The sequence below is a fragment of the Oncorhynchus gorbuscha genome, linkage group LG13, assembly GCF_021184085.1.
Source record: "Oncorhynchus gorbuscha isolate QuinsamMale2020 ecotype Even-year linkage group LG13, OgorEven_v1.0, whole genome shotgun sequence".
Classification (NCBI taxonomy): Eukaryota; Metazoa; Chordata; class Actinopteri; order Salmoniformes; family Salmonidae; genus Oncorhynchus; species Oncorhynchus gorbuscha.
The window spans coordinates 97,143,267-97,158,507 of NC_060185.1; the positions used below are offsets into that span (position 1 = coordinate 97,143,267).

The 15,241-nt window shown below is 50.4% G+C and overlaps 1 protein-coding gene across 1 annotated transcript in view; it reads right to left on the reverse strand.

The window, feature by feature from the left end:
• Positions 1-15,241, reverse strand: part of LOC123993760 (catenin alpha-1-like) — a 263,702-nt gene that overhangs the window by 70,826 nt on the left and 177,635 nt on the right. The window contains 3 exon segments of the mRNA XM_046296236.1: positions 1,648-1,829; positions 10,286-10,396; positions 13,021-13,172. Of these exon segments, the coding sequence (XP_046152192.1) occupies positions 1,648-1,829; positions 10,286-10,396; positions 13,021-13,172 (445 nt within the window).

Sequence of the window (15,241 nt, forward strand, 5' to 3'; positions counted from 1 at the left end):
ATGGAAATTGAGAAACATGCAGGCAGAGAGACCGAGAGGTTTGCTTTGGTTCCAGGCACAATGTCTCCTGAATGAGTCACTTTAAATTCACAGAGGAAGATGTACGTGCGCACACACACAGATACACCTCTTCCAGCAAGCAAAAGACGACACACCTACACACACACACACACACACACACACACACACACACACACACACACACACACACACACACACACACACACACACACACACACACACACACACACACACACACACACACACACACACACACACAGAGAGAGAGAAATATATTCTCCCAACACACATGTTTTACTGAGCAGATGGCTGGCCATGGCACTCCGGTGATGAGCAACAGACAAGACCTTAGGCTCTATCTGTCACATTTACTACAGGCCAGTTACAGGCCTCGACTGGCCAGACAGATACCAACTTACTACAGGCCTCGACTGGCCAGACAGATACCAACTTACTACAGGCCTCGACTGGCCAGACAGATACCAACTTACTACAGGCCTCGACTGGCCAGACAGATACCAACTTACTACAGGCCTCGACTGGCCAGACAGATACCAACTTACTACAGGCCAGTTACAGGCCTCGACTGGCCAGACAGATACCAACTTACTACAGGCCAGTTACAGGCCTCGACTGGCCAGACAGATACCAACTTACTACAGGCCAGTTACAGGCCTCGACTGACCAGACAGATACCAACTTACTACAGGCCAGTTACAGGCCTCGACTGGCCAGATAGATACCAACTTACTACAGGCCAGTTACAGGCCTCGACTGGCCAGACAGATACCAACTTACTACAGACCTCGACTGGCCAGACAGATACCAACTTACTACAGGCCTCGACTGGCCAGACAGATACCAACTTACTCCTCCAGTACCCTCCAGTACCCCCCAGCCCACCCTGCTCCTCCAGGACCCCCCAGCTCCTCCAGTACCCCCAGCTCCTCCAGGACCCCCCAGCTCCTCCAGGACCCCCCCAGCCCACCCCGCTCCTCCTCCAGTACCCCCAGCTCCTCCAGTACCCCCAGCTCCTCCAGTACCCCCCAGCCCACCCTGCTCCTCCAGTACCCCCTGCTCCTCCAGTACCCCCAGCCCACCAGTACTCCCAACAGTAAACATCTTGTTGTAACCCCGGATAACCAGACCTGATTCAACTGATTGAGGGCCTGATGATTAGTTGACGAGCTGAATGAGTGGGGTTGTCCGGGGTTACAATATAAATGTATACTACCCCCAATACTGTTGGGGGTACTGGAGGAGCTGGGTTGGGAAACACTGAGCTAGAGAGCCTGCCCCCCCAACAACACACCCCTGGCCTGTCCCCCCCCCCTCTGCCCCCCCACCCCAACACACCCCTCTGCTCCCCCCACCCCAACGCACCCCTCTGCCCCCCCACCCCAACACACTCCTCTGCCCCCCCCCCACCCCAACACACCCCTCTGCCCCCCCACCCCCACCCCAACACACCCCTCTGCCCCCCCCACCCACCCACCCCAACACACCCCTCTGCCCCCCCCCCCACCCACCCCAACACACCCCTCTGCCCCCCCCCCCCCCCCACCCACCCCAACACACCCTCTGCCCCCCCCACCCCAACACACCCCTCTGCCCCCCACCCCATACCTGGTGAAGTCCGTCATCTCCATCATGATCATACACATCTGTTTGGCCAGGACGATGATGTCGTTGCCGGAGTCGTCCCACTTGGACACCTCGGCGTCCAGCTTGCTCTTCTCTTCCTGGAAACTGGCCACCTGCTCAGCGATCTTAGCCTTCTGCTCCTGGGGCAGCTGGGCCATGATAGCCTGGTAGAGGAGAGAGGAAAAACAGTACACTGAGCTGTTATAGCCTGGTAGAGGAAGAGAGAGGAAAAACAGTACACTGAGCTGTTATAGTCTGGTAGAGGAGGAGAGGGTTACAACAGTACACTGAGCTGTTATAGCCTGGTAGAGGAGGAGAGAGGAAAAACAGTACACTGAGCTGTTATAGCCTGGTAGAGGAGGAGAGAGGAAAAACAGTACACTGAGCTGTTATAGCCTGGTAGAGGAGGAGAGGGTTACAACAGTACACTGAGCTGTTATAGCCTGGTAGAGGAGGAGAGGGTTACAACAGTACACTGAGCTGTTATAGCCTGGTAGAGGAGGAGAGAGGAAAAACAGTACACTGAGCTGTTATAGCCTGGTAGAGGAGGAGAGAGGAAAAACAGTACACTGAGCTGTTATAGCCTGGTAGAGGAGGAGAGGGCTATAACAGTGCACTGAGCTGTTATAGCCTGGTAGAGGAGGAGAGGGCTATAACAGTACACTGAGCTGTTATAGCCTGGTAGAGGAGGAGAGGGCTATAACAGTGCACTGAGCTGTTATAGCCTGGTAGAGGAGGAGAGAGGAAAAACAGTACACTGAGCTGTTATAGCCTGGTAGAGGAGGAGAGGCGAGAGAGAGACAGATGAATAAATGACAGTATACTACACAATACCACAACTCCTCACCAGTGAAGCGGCATTTCTGGTTAGCCTTTTATTTAAAATAAATATATATCTGAGGAAGCTGGGCTGTGACAGCCTGGACTAGAGAGCACAGGGAAACTGGTCTGTGACAGCCTGGACTAGAGAGCACAGGGAAGCTGGGCTGTGACAGCCTGGACTAGAGAGCACAGGGAAGCTGGGCTGTGACAGCCTAGACTAGGAGAGCACAGGGAAGCTGGGCTGTGACAGCCTGGACTAGGAGAGCACAGGGAAGCTGGGCTGTGACAGCCTGGACTAGAGAGCACAGGGAAGCTGGGCTGTGACAGCCTAGACTAGGAGAGCACAGGGAAGCTGGGCTGTGACAGCCTGGACTAGGAGAGCACAGGGAAGCTGGGCTGTGACAGCCTGGACTAGGAGAGCACAGGGAAGCTGGGCTGTGACAGCCTGGACTAGAGAGCACAGGGAAGCTGGGCTGTGACAGCCTGGACTAGAGAGCACAGGGAAGCTGGGCTGTGACAGCCTGGACTAGAGAGCACAGGGAAGCTGGGCTGTGACAGCCTGGACTAGAGAGCACAGGGAAGCTGGGCTGTGACAGCCTGGACTAGAGAGCACAGGGAAGCTGGGCTGTGACAGCCTGGACTAGAGAGCACAGGGAAGCTGGGCTGTGACAGCCTGGACTAGAGAGCACAGGGAAGCTGGGCAAGATCTTTGTCGAGACCAGTATCCAGTTAGCTTTTAGCCAGAGATTCTGTCTGTGGTACTATGGAGATGTGTAGTAGTCTGGGTCTGTCTGTAGTACTATAGAGATGTGTAGTAGTCTGGGTCTGTCTGTGGTACTATAGAGATGTGTAGTAGTCTGGGTCTGTCTGTGGTACTATAGAGATGTGTAGTAGTCTGGGTCTGTCTGTGGTACTATAGAGATGTGTAGTAGTCTGGGTCTGTCTGTGGTACTATAGAGATGTGTAGTAGTCTGGGGCTATCTGTGGTACTATAGAGATGTGTAGTAGTCTGGGTCTGTCTGTCTGTGGTACTATAGAGATGTGTAGTAGTCTGGGTCTGTCTGTCTGTGGTACTATAGAGATGTGTAGTAGTCTGGGTCTATCTATCTGTGGTACTATAGAGATGTGTAGTAGTCTGGGTCTGTCTATCTGTGGTACTATAGAGATGTGTAGTAGTCTGGGTCTGTCTGTGGTACTATAGAGATGTGTAGTAGTCTGGGTCTGTCTGTCTGTGAGATGTGTAGTAGTCTGGGTCTGTCTGTGGTACTATAGAGATGTGTAGTAGTCTGGGTCTGTCTGTGGTACTATAGAGATGTGTAGTAGTCTGGGTCTGTCTGTGGTACTATAGAGATGTGTAGTAGTCTGGGTCTGTCTGTGGTACTATAGAGATGTGTAGTAGTCTGGGTCTGTCTGTGGTACTATAGAGATGTGTAGTAGTCTGGGGCTATCTGTGGTACTATAGAGATGTGTAGTAGTCTGGGTCTGTCTGTCTGTGGTACTATAGAGATGTGTAGTAGTCTGGGTCTGTCTGTCTGTGGTACTATAGAGATGTGTAGTAGTCTGGGTCTGTCTGTGGTACTATAGAGATGTGTAGTAGTCTGGGTCTGTCTGTGGTACTATAGAGATGTGTAGTAGTCTGGGTCTGTCTGTGGTACTATAGAGATGTGTAGTAGTCTGGGTCTGTCTGTCTGTGGTACTATAGAGATGTGTAGTAGTCTGGGTCTGTCTGTGGTACTATAGAGATGTGTAGTAGTCTGGGTCTGTCTGTGGTACTATAGAGATGTGTAGTAGTCTGGGTCTGTCTGTCTGGTACTATAGAGATGTGTAGTAGTCTGGGTCTGTCTGTCTGTGGTACTATAGAGATGTGTAGTAGTCTGGGTCTGTCTGTCTGGTACTATAGAGATGTGTAGTAGTCTGGGTCTGTCTGTGGTACTATAGAGATGTGTAGTAGTCTGGGTCTGTCTGTGGTACTATAGAGATGTGTAGTAGTCTGGGTCTGTCTGTGGTACTATAGAGATGTGTAGTAGTCTGGGTCTGTCTGTGGTACTATAGAGATGTGTAGTAGTCTGGGTCTGTCTGTGGTACTATAGAGATGTGTAGTAGTCTGGGTCTGTCTGTCTGTGGTACTATAGAGATGTGTAGTAGTCTGGGTCTGTCTGTGGTACTATAGAGATGTGTAGTAGTCTGGGTCTGTCTGTCTGTGGTACTATAGAGATGTGTAGTAGTCTGGGTCTGTCTGTGGTACTATAGAGATGTGTAGTAGTCTGGGTCTGTCTGTGGTACTATAGAGATGTGTAGTAGTCTGGGTCTGTCTGTGGTACTATAGAGATGTGTAGTAGTCTGGGTCTGTCTGTGGTACTATAGAGATGTGTAGTAGTCTGGGGCTATCTGTGGTACTATAGAGATGTGTAGTAGTCTGGGTCTGTCTATCTGTGGTACTATAGAGATGTGTAGTAGTCTGGGGCTATCTGTGGTACTATAGAGATGTGTAGTAGTCTGGGTCTGTCTGTGGTACTATAGAGATGTGTAGTAGTCTGGGTCTGTCTGTGGTACTATAGAGATGTGTAGTAGTCTGGGTCTGTCTGTCTGTGGTACTATAGAGATGTGTAGTAGTCTGGGTCTGTCTGTCTGTGGTACTATAGAGATGTGTAGTAGTCTGGGTCTGTCTGTCTGTGGTACTATAGAGATGTGTAGTAGTCTGGGTCTGTCTGTCTGTGGTACTATAGAGATGTGTAGTAGTCTGGGTCTGTCTGTCTGTGGTACTATAGAGATGTGTAGTAGTCTGGGTCTGTCTGTCTGTGGTACTATAGAGATGTGTAGTAGTCTGGGTCTGTCTGTGGTACTATAGAGATGTGTAGTAGTCTGGGTCTGTCTGTGGTACTATAGAGATGTGTAGTAGTCTGGGTCTGTCTGTGGTACTATAGAGATGTGTAGTAGTCTGGGTCTGTCTGTGGTACTATAGAGATGTGTAGTAGTCTGGGTCTGTCTGTGGTACTATAGAGATGTGTAGTAGTCTGGGTCTGTCTGTCTGTGGTACTATAGAGATGTGTAGTAGTCTGGGTCTGTCTGTAGTACTATAGAGATGTGTAGTAGTCTGGGTCTGTCTGTGGTACTATAGAGATGTGTAGTAGTCTGGGTCTGTCTGTAGTACTATAGAGATGTGTAGTAGTCTGGGTCTGTCTGTGGTACTATAGAGATGTGTAGTAGTCTGGGTCTGTCTGTGGTACTATAGAGATGTGTAGTAGTCTGGGTCTGTCTGTGGTACTATAGAGATGTGTAGTAGTCTGGGTCTGTCTGTCTGTGGTACTATAGAGATGTGTAGTAGTCTGGGTCTGTCTGTCTCTTTAAGGTTGATTATACCCTTTTAAACATTATCCAAGGTCAATGTCACGGACCTAAAACATTATCCAAGGTCAATGTCACGGACCTAAAACATTATCCAAGGTCAATGTCACGGACCTAAAACATTATCCAAGGTCAATGTCACGGACCTAAAACATTATCCAAGGTCAATGTCACGGACCTAAAACATTATCCAAGGTCAATGTCACGGACCTAAAACATTATCCAAGGTCAATGTCACGGACCTAAAACATTATCCAAGGTCAATGTCACGGACCTAAAACATTATCCAAGGTCAATGTCACGGACCTAAAACATTATCCAAGGTCAATGATACAGGCCTTGCCCCCCCCCCCCCCAAAAAAAACCACAGCTGGTAGAGGAAGTTGCAGCTGAAACCCCAAGACAGAAAAGACAATAGAATGTTGTTCCACAGGAAACATACGTTCCTACTTCACTGATGCATAACAATGGGGCTGATGAGGCCAAATTAGCCGTTTCCACATCAACACGTCTCCATGTAGCCCCCTCACTTGGCTCAGCGGATGCATTAATACACACACCGCCAAGACGACAGAGGAAATATGAACAAAGTGAGAGACCCGCAACAGACAGACTTCTTTCGTTGTACGTGTGTGTGTGTGTGTGTGTGTGTGTGTGTGTGTGTGTGTGTGTGTGTGTGTGTGTGTGTGTGTGTGTGTGTGTGTGTGTGTGTGTGTGTGTGTGTGTGTGTGTGTGTGTGTGTGTGTGTGTGTGTGTGTGTGTGTGTGTGTGTGTGTGTGTGTGTGTGTGTGTGTGTGCTTCTGTAGGCCTTCTGTCTGTGTGTGTGTTTGTTTGTGCATGTGTGGTGTACTACCCCTGTCATCCGTGATTTGTCTAGGAATTCACATTACGCCAAACTACTAAATTCATGAACTAATCCATCTGAATTAGCTAGACGGTCTAGTCACTAGCTAATATTCTGATTTAATAACCCTGGTTTCTAAGCCTCTGTCATGGGTTTCCGTGTTAAACAGACCCGACCCACGAATCTGGACATTGGACAGATTACTGGCAAACACAGAGAGGCTAATCCCAGATTTAAAGTACTCCGTTTCAACTCAAATATGATTCCCTTACTGGAAAGGTCTGGGAGTAGACAAGGTGAGTCAGACGAGTGAGGGATCGTCTATGAATACCTTCCTGTGGTATGAATGAATACCTTCCTGTGGTATGAATGAATACCTTCCTGTGGTATGAATGAATACCTTCCTGTGGTATGAATGAATACCTTCCTGTGGTATGAATGAATACCTTCCTGTGGTATGAATGAATACCTTCCTGTGGTATGAAGGTTTATAGTGACGAGTGAGGGATCGTCTATGAATACCTTCCTGTGGTATGAATGAATACCTTCCTGTGGTATGAATGAATACCTTCCTGTGGTATGAAGGTTTATAGTGACGAGTGAGGGATCCTCTATGAATACCTTCCTGTGGTATGAATGAATACCTTCCTGTGGTATGAATGAATACCTTCCTGTGGTATGAAGGTTTATAGTGACGAGTGAGGGATCGTCTATGAATACCTTCCTGTGGTATGAATGAATACCTTCCTGTGGTATGAATGAATACCTTCCTGTGGTATGAAGGTTTATAGTGACGAGTGAGGGATCCTCTATGAATACCTTCCTGTGGTATGAATGAATACCTTCCTGTGGTATGAAGGTTTATAGTGGAGTCAGACGAGTGAGGGATCGTCTATGAATACCTTCCTGTGGTATGAATGAATACCTTCCTGTGGTATGAAGGTTTATAGTGGAGTCAGACGAGTGAGGGATCCTCTATGAATACCTTCCTGTGGTATGAATGAATACCTTCCTGTGGTATGAAGGTTTATAGTGGAGTCAGACGAGTGAGGGATCGTCTATGAATACCTTCCTGTGGTATGAATGAATACCTTCCTGTGGTATGAAGGTTTATAGTGGAGTCAGACGAGTGAGGGATCCTCTATGAATACCTTCCTGTGGTATGAAGGTTTATAGTGGAGTCAGACGAGTGAGGGGAAAAAACTCACAAGATCAGAATAATATCAGTGAGCATCTGAATTGGGAGTTCAGAGAGTAAGGACATTCAACAAGCACAGCACTTATACAAATGACTGATGATCGTCTGAGAGAAACTGCTGATAAAAAAAGACTGGGGGCTGTTTTGTTAGACTTTTCTATGCATGCGGATGACTCAACACTATACACGCGTCAGCTACTACAACGACTAAAATGACTGCAACACTATACACGCGTCAGCTATTACAACGACTGAAATGACTACAACACTATACACGCGTCCGCTACTACAACGACTGAAATGGCAGGTCCTAAAGGTCCTAGTTTCTAGCTTCTTAACAGCACTATCAACAAGGCAGGTCCTACAGGCCCTAGTTTCTACCTTCTTAACAACACTATCAACAAGGCAGGTCCTACAGGCCCTAGTTTCTACCTTCTTAACAACAAGGCAGGTCCTAGTTTCTACCTTCTTAACAGCACTACCAACAAGGCAGGTCCTACAGGCGCTAGTTTCTACCTTCTTAACAACACTATCAACAAGGCAGGTCCTACAGGCCCTAGTTTCTACCTTCTTAACAACAAGGCAGGTCCTACAGGCCCTAGTTTCTACCTTCTTAACAACACTATCAACAAGGCAGGCCCTAGTTTCTACCTTCTTAACAACACTATCAACAAGGCAGGTCCTAGTTTCTACCTTCTTAACAGCACTATCAACAAGGCAGGTCTTACAGGCCCTAGTGACTGGCCCTTGGATGTACACAGAGCTAATATTAATAATATATATGTCAATCTCTCCTGGCTGAAAGCGGACTTCATAACTACTTGTATTTGTGAGAGGTGTTGACAAGCTGAAGGTACCGAGCTGTCTGTTTTAACAATACTAGCACACAGCTCAGACACCCATGCATACCCCACAAGACGAGTGAGGAATCCATTTCTGTCTGAATGGAGAGTCCAGCTAGTATGAGAGAGGGGGAGTCTGGGTAACCATGTCTGCCTGAATGGAGAGTCCAGCTAGTATGAGAGAGGGGGAGTCTGGGTAACCATGTCTGTCTGAATGGAGAGTCCAGCTAGTATGAGAGAGGGGGAGTCTGGGTAACCATGTCTGCCTGAATGGAGAGTCCAGCTAGTATGAGAGAGGGGGAGTCTGGGTAACCATGTCTGTCTGAATGGAGAGTCCAGCTAGTATGAGAGAGGGGGAGTCTGGGTAACCATGTCTGTCTGAATGGAGTCTCTAGCTAGTATGAGAGAGGGGGAGTCTGGGTAACCATGTCTGTCTGAATGGAGAGTCCAGCTAGTATGAGAGAGGGGGAGTCTGGGTAACCATGTCTGTCTGAATGGAGAGTCCAGCTAGTATGAGAGAGGGGGAGTCTGGGTAACCATGTCTGTCTGAATGGAGAGTCCAGCTAGTATGAGAGAGGGGGAGTCTGGGTAACCATGTCTGTCTGAATGGAGAGTCCAGCTAGTATGAGAGAGGGGGAGTCTGGGTAACCATGTCTGCCTGAATGGAGAGTCCAGCTAGTATGAGAGAGGGGGAGTCTGGGTAACCATGTCTGTCTGAATGGAGAGTCCAGCTAGTATGAGAGAGGGGGAGTCTGGGTAACCATGTCTGCCTGAATGGAGAGTCCAGCTAGTATGAGAGAGGGGGAGTCTGGGTAACCATGTCTGTCTGAATGGAGAGTCCAGCTAGTATGAGAGAGGGGGAGTCTGGGTAACCATGTCTGTCTGAATGGAGAGTCCAGCTAGTATGAGAGAGGGGGAGTCTGGGTAACCATGTCTGTCTGAATGGAGTCTCTAGCTAGTATGAGAGAGGGGGAGTCTGGGTAACCATGTCTGTCTGAATGGAGTCTCTAGCTAGTATGAGAGAGGGGGAGTCTGGGTAACCATGTCTGTCTGAATGGAGAGTCCAGCTAGTATGAGAGAGGGGAGTCTGGGTAACCATGTCTGTCTGAATGGAGAGTCCAGCTAGTATGAGAGAGGGGGAGTCTGGGTAACCATGTCTGTCTGAATGGAGTCTCTAGCTAGTATGAGAGAGGGGGAGTCTGGGTAACCATGTCTGTCTGAATGGAGAGTCCAGCTAGTATGAGAGAGGGGGAGTCTGGGTAACCATGTCTGTCTGAATGGAGAGTCCAGCTAGTATGAGAGAGGGGAGTCTGGGTAACCATGTCTGTCTGAATGGAGAGTCCAGCTAGTATGAGAGAGGGGGAGTCTGGGTAACCATGTCTGTCTGAATGGAGAGTCCAGCTAGTATGAGAGAGGGGGAGTCTGGGTAACCATGTCTGTCTGAATGGAGTCTCTAGCTAGTATGAGAGAGGGGGTCAAAGGAGTCCTGGCGTGAACAAGGTGTATTACCCACTGAGAGGGCCTGTAGAGGGGGTGGCGGAAGAGAGCGGTGTGTGTGTGTGGACTCACCCTGGCGCTCTGGCCTGCGATAAGCTGGTCATCTTCTGTCTGAACGCTGGTCCTGCTGCGAACATCAAAGTCCTCCGTCTCAAAGTCAGAGTCATCCAGCTCTTCAGGAGTCTACAGGAGAGGAGAGAGAGAGAGGAGAGAGAGGGAGGAGAGAGAGGGAGGAGAGAGAGGGAGGAGAGAGAGGGAGGAGAGAGAGGGAGGAGAGAGAGGGAGGAGAGAGAGGGAGGAGAGAGAGGGAGGAGAGAGAGGGAGGAGAGAGGGGGAGGAGAGAGGGGGAGGAGAGAGGGGGAGGAGAGAGAGGGAGGAGAGAGAGGGAGGAGAGAGAGGGAGGAGAGAGAGGGAGATGGAAGGAAAGAGGGGGGGGGGACGAACAGGGTAGGAAGAGGAGGAATGAGGAGAAAGGGAGGGGACAGTTGAGGAAAAGGGGAAAAAAATATATATATATTTTGTGGTAAATAGCTGTTAGAGCAGTGTGATGTATAACAAATGCCCCGTTGTTGCCAGCTGCAGAGGAACAAATCCCCCTGTGCTACCAGCTACAGAGGAACAAATCCCCCTGTGCTACCAGCTACAGAGGAACAAATCCCCCTGTGCTACCAGCTACAGAGGAACAAATCCCCCTGTGCTACCAGCTACAGAGGAACAAATCCCCCTGTGCTACCAGCTACAGAGGAACAAATCCCCCTGTGCTACCAGCTACAGAGGAACAAATCCCCCTGTGCTACCAGCTACAGAGGAACAAATCCCCCTGTGCTACCAGCTACAGAGGAACAAATCCCCCTGTGCTACCAGCTACAGAGGAACAAATCCCCCTGTGCTACCAGCTACAGAGGAACAAATCCCCCTGTGCTATCAGCTACAGAGGAACAAATCCCCCTGTGCTACCAGCTACAGAAGAACAAATGCCCCGGTGCTACCAGCTACAGAGGAACATCTTCCTCTCCTGTAATGGGAAACGCTAAATGACGTGTAATGACTGCCTGTGCATTTTGAGAGGGAAAAATGAAGCGTAAATCAGTCCAACACCTGCCCCGGGAATCCCGAGAGGGTGGAGAGAGATCTAGATCTGCACGGTGGCATCCTGCCTGAGTGGCTCAGTTGATGAGCGGGTGGCATTAGCAAGGTCAAGAGTTCAATTCCCTCAGCGTTCACAAACAACCTACTAAAGAGTCTTCAACTCAGTGTAGTGTGAAGAGGAGTCACACGGCCGGAAATAAAAACTATTGGAGTGAGCGCAAGAGAGAGCGTCGATTCACAGAGACCGGCGTATGCCACTTTAATTGCCATGAGGATCCATGATAAAACAGTTGTATTTCCTATGTATAAAGTAAGTAGCTTCGTCTCGTATTCCCTCTTGAAAACGGGAAGTTTGTGTAGCTTCCCAGCCGTAGCCTGCCTAGGCTATATGCCCGTGATGAAAATCAACACAAGTCAGCTGCAACCGTTGTCAAATATGTAGCCTATTTGACTGAGAAAAAAAAAACAAGTTGTAAATGACATCTTTAGTACACTTAGCAGAGGGAAGCTCATAATTCCTCTAATTACGTTTCTAATGACCCACTCAACTCATCTGGTTATTTTGGTTCTCACTCCGTATAGAAGCAGACGCCCGCGGCCAGACATTTCACTCATTCACTCCTGTGCATTCTAATTCCAGCGTGAACAAGCCTGTAGAAATGTTTTCCATTTAATTTGGTCTTTAACTCTTGAGTAAAAGCTTCTGCTGAATTGCATACTTCTAAAATGGATTGTAAATCCATCCACCAACCCTTTACTGTCCTCGACCCACCCAACCACTTGCCGTGGAATATCAAGGTCTCACCTCGACCGACCCTCCCACCTAACCCTGACTGATCCTACCTACTCTAAATGTCTAGGTAACCCTGACTGATCCTACCTACTCTAAATGTCTAGGTAACCCTGACTGATCCTACCTACTCTAAATGTCTAGGTAACCCTGACTGATCCTACCTACTCTAAATGTCTAGGTAACCCTGACGGCTCTTCTCTCTCCTGCTGTCTACAGTAACGCCTCTGAGCCCATCAGTCACTGCAATGTCCCTCTTCCTCCCACTCTACCAGTCCAGAGACGTCTCGGACCCAGAGGGTGGCCGTCCTGTCAGACACCCCAGGGAGGGGGCAGACGACAGGTTGGAGGAGTAGTTTAGTGCATTAAAAACAAATAATGGTTTAAATGTGAAAAAAAAATCTAAATATGTTCCTGATCTGAAATCTCTCAGATAGTCGACTCAGAACAAGCTTCCTTTAGTTTCTGTTGGGGACCATGTGTTGTGTATGAATCTGTTATTCAATGCATTTCTACGGGTTAATAGCAGTAAGGCCAAATCCCCCCCCCCATCAAATAAATGTATTAATAGCATCAGCTATTTGAGATCACGTACGGGCTCGCTCGCATGGACAGGCTCATGATCATTACACAGGTGCACCTTTTACGGAGGACAATAAAAGGCCACTTAGCGGCGCAGTTGTCGTCACACAACACAATGACACAGACGTCTCAAGTTTCTGAGGGAGATTGTAATTGGCAAGCTGACTGCAGGAAAAGTCCACCAGAGAATTCAATGTTCATTTCTCTCTACCATAAGCCATTTTAAGTGAAGGAGAAACAAACATTGCACGGTGTCGTTACTGTGTCGACTCACATGATTATGACAACAGGATAAATAGGGCTCATTGAATAGCGCACTACGTGGTTGTCTAGCGTGTACACTCACCCGGATCATCAGCACGGCCTTGCGGATGTCGCGGACTCCATCGTAGACCAGACGGGAGGCATCGATGAACTCGTTCTCGTCCACGGGGAGTGTGGGGTTGGCACTCAGAGCCTCGACCGCTGCCTCCACCTGCTCTGTGAACCTGGGCATGACTGGTGGTGGTGGCAGGAAGAAGGCTAATCAAATATGCTGCAATGCTGCATCTACTGAACCCAGCAAAACAGCAGAATGACAGGTCTCAACACGATACTGGTCACCAACAGGCTACTCAGCCAAACAGATGAGGTGCTACTCAGTCACACACACAGAGTCTCACACACAGAGTCACACACACAGAGTCACACACACAGAGTCACACACACAGAGTCACACACACAGAGTCACACACACAGAGTCACACACAGAGTCACACACACAGAGTCACACACACAGAGTCACACACAGAGTCACACACACAACAGAGTCACACACACAACAGAGTCACACACACAACAGAGTCACACACACAACAGAGTCACACACACAACAGAGTCACACACACAACAGAGTCACACACACAGAGTCACACACACAGAGTCACACACACAGAGTCACACACACAGAGTCACACACACAGAGTCACACACACAGAGTCACACACACAGAGTCACACACACAGAGTCACACACACAGAGTCACACACACAGAGTCACACACACAGAGTCACACACACAGAGTCACACACACAGAGTCACACACACAGAGTCACACACACAGAGTCACACACACAGAGTCACACAGAGTCCATGGAAATGTGTGGGATTACATCGGCTCTTTATATCCAACCAATAACCAGGGACATAACTGCACTGCTAGAAACCCTTTCCACAGAGAGGAGGAGAGGGGTGAGGAGAGGGGTGAGGAGAGGGCAGGAAAGGAGAGACCAGGAGAGGGTGAGTAGAGGGCAGGAGAGGGTGAGTAGAGGGCAGGAGAGGAGAGACCAGGAGAGGGTGAGTAGAGGGCAGGAGAGGGTGAGTAGAGGGCAGGAGAGGAGAGACCAGGAGAGGGTGAGTTGAGGGCACGAGAGGGGTGAGGAGAGACCAGGAGAGGAGAGACCAGGAGAGGGTGAATAGAGTGCAGGCGAGGGTGAGTAGAGTGCAGGCGAGGGTGAGTAGAGTGCAGGAGAGGGTGAGTAGAGTGCAGGAGAGGGGTGAGTAGAGTGCAAGAGAGGGGGTGAGTAGAGTGCAGGAGAGGGGGTGAGGGGAGAGGGTGAGTAGAGTGCAGGAGAGGGGGTGAGGGGAGAGGGGTGAGGGGGTGAGGGGTGAGGGGTGAGGGGAGAGGGGTGAGGGGTGAGCGGGAGAGGGGTGAGCGGGAGAGGGTGAGCGGGAGAGGGTGAGCGGGAGAGGAGAGAACGGGAGAGGAGAGAGCGGTGAGGAGAGAGGGGTGAGAGGGGTGAGCGGGAGAGGGGTGAGCGGGAGAGGGGTGAGCGGGAGAGGGGTGAGCGGGAGAGGGGTGAGCGGGAGAGAGGGTGAGCGGGAGAGGGGTGAGCGGGAGAGGGGTGAGCGGGAGAGGGGTGAGCGGGAGAGGGTGAGGAGAGGGAGAGGGTGAGCGGGAGAGGGTGAGCGGGAGAGGAGAGAGCGGGAGAGGAGAGAGGGGTGAGGAGAGAGGGGTGAGGAGAGAGGGGTGAGCGGGAGAGGGGTGAGCGGGAGAGGGGTGAGCGGGAGAGGGGTGAGCGGGAGAGGGGTGAGCGGGAGAGGGTGAGTAGAGTGCAGGAGAGGGGGTGAGGGGAGAGGGGTGAGGGGGTGAGGGAGAGGGGTGAGGGGGTGAGCGGGAGAGGGGAGAGGGGTGAGCGGGAGAGGGCTGAGCGGGAGAGGGGTGAGCGGGAGAGGGGTGAGCGGGAGAGGGGTGAGCGGGAGAGGGGTGAGTAGAGTGCAGGAGAGGGGGGTGAGGGGGAGAGGGGTGAGGGGAGAGGGGTGAGGGGTGAGGGGTGAGCGGGAGAGGGGAGGGGTGAGCGGGAGAGGGCTGAGCGGGAGAGGGGTGAGCGGGAGAGGGGTGAGCGGGAGAGGAGAGAGCGGGAGAGGGCTGAGCGGGAGAGGGCTGAGCGGGTGAGGAGAGAGGGGTGAGGAGAGAGGGGTGAGGAGAGAGGGGTGAGGAGAGAGGGGTGAGGAGAGAGGGGTGAGGAGAGAGGGGAGAGGAGAGAGGGGTGAGGAGAGAGGGTGAGGAGAGAGGGGTGAGGAGAGAG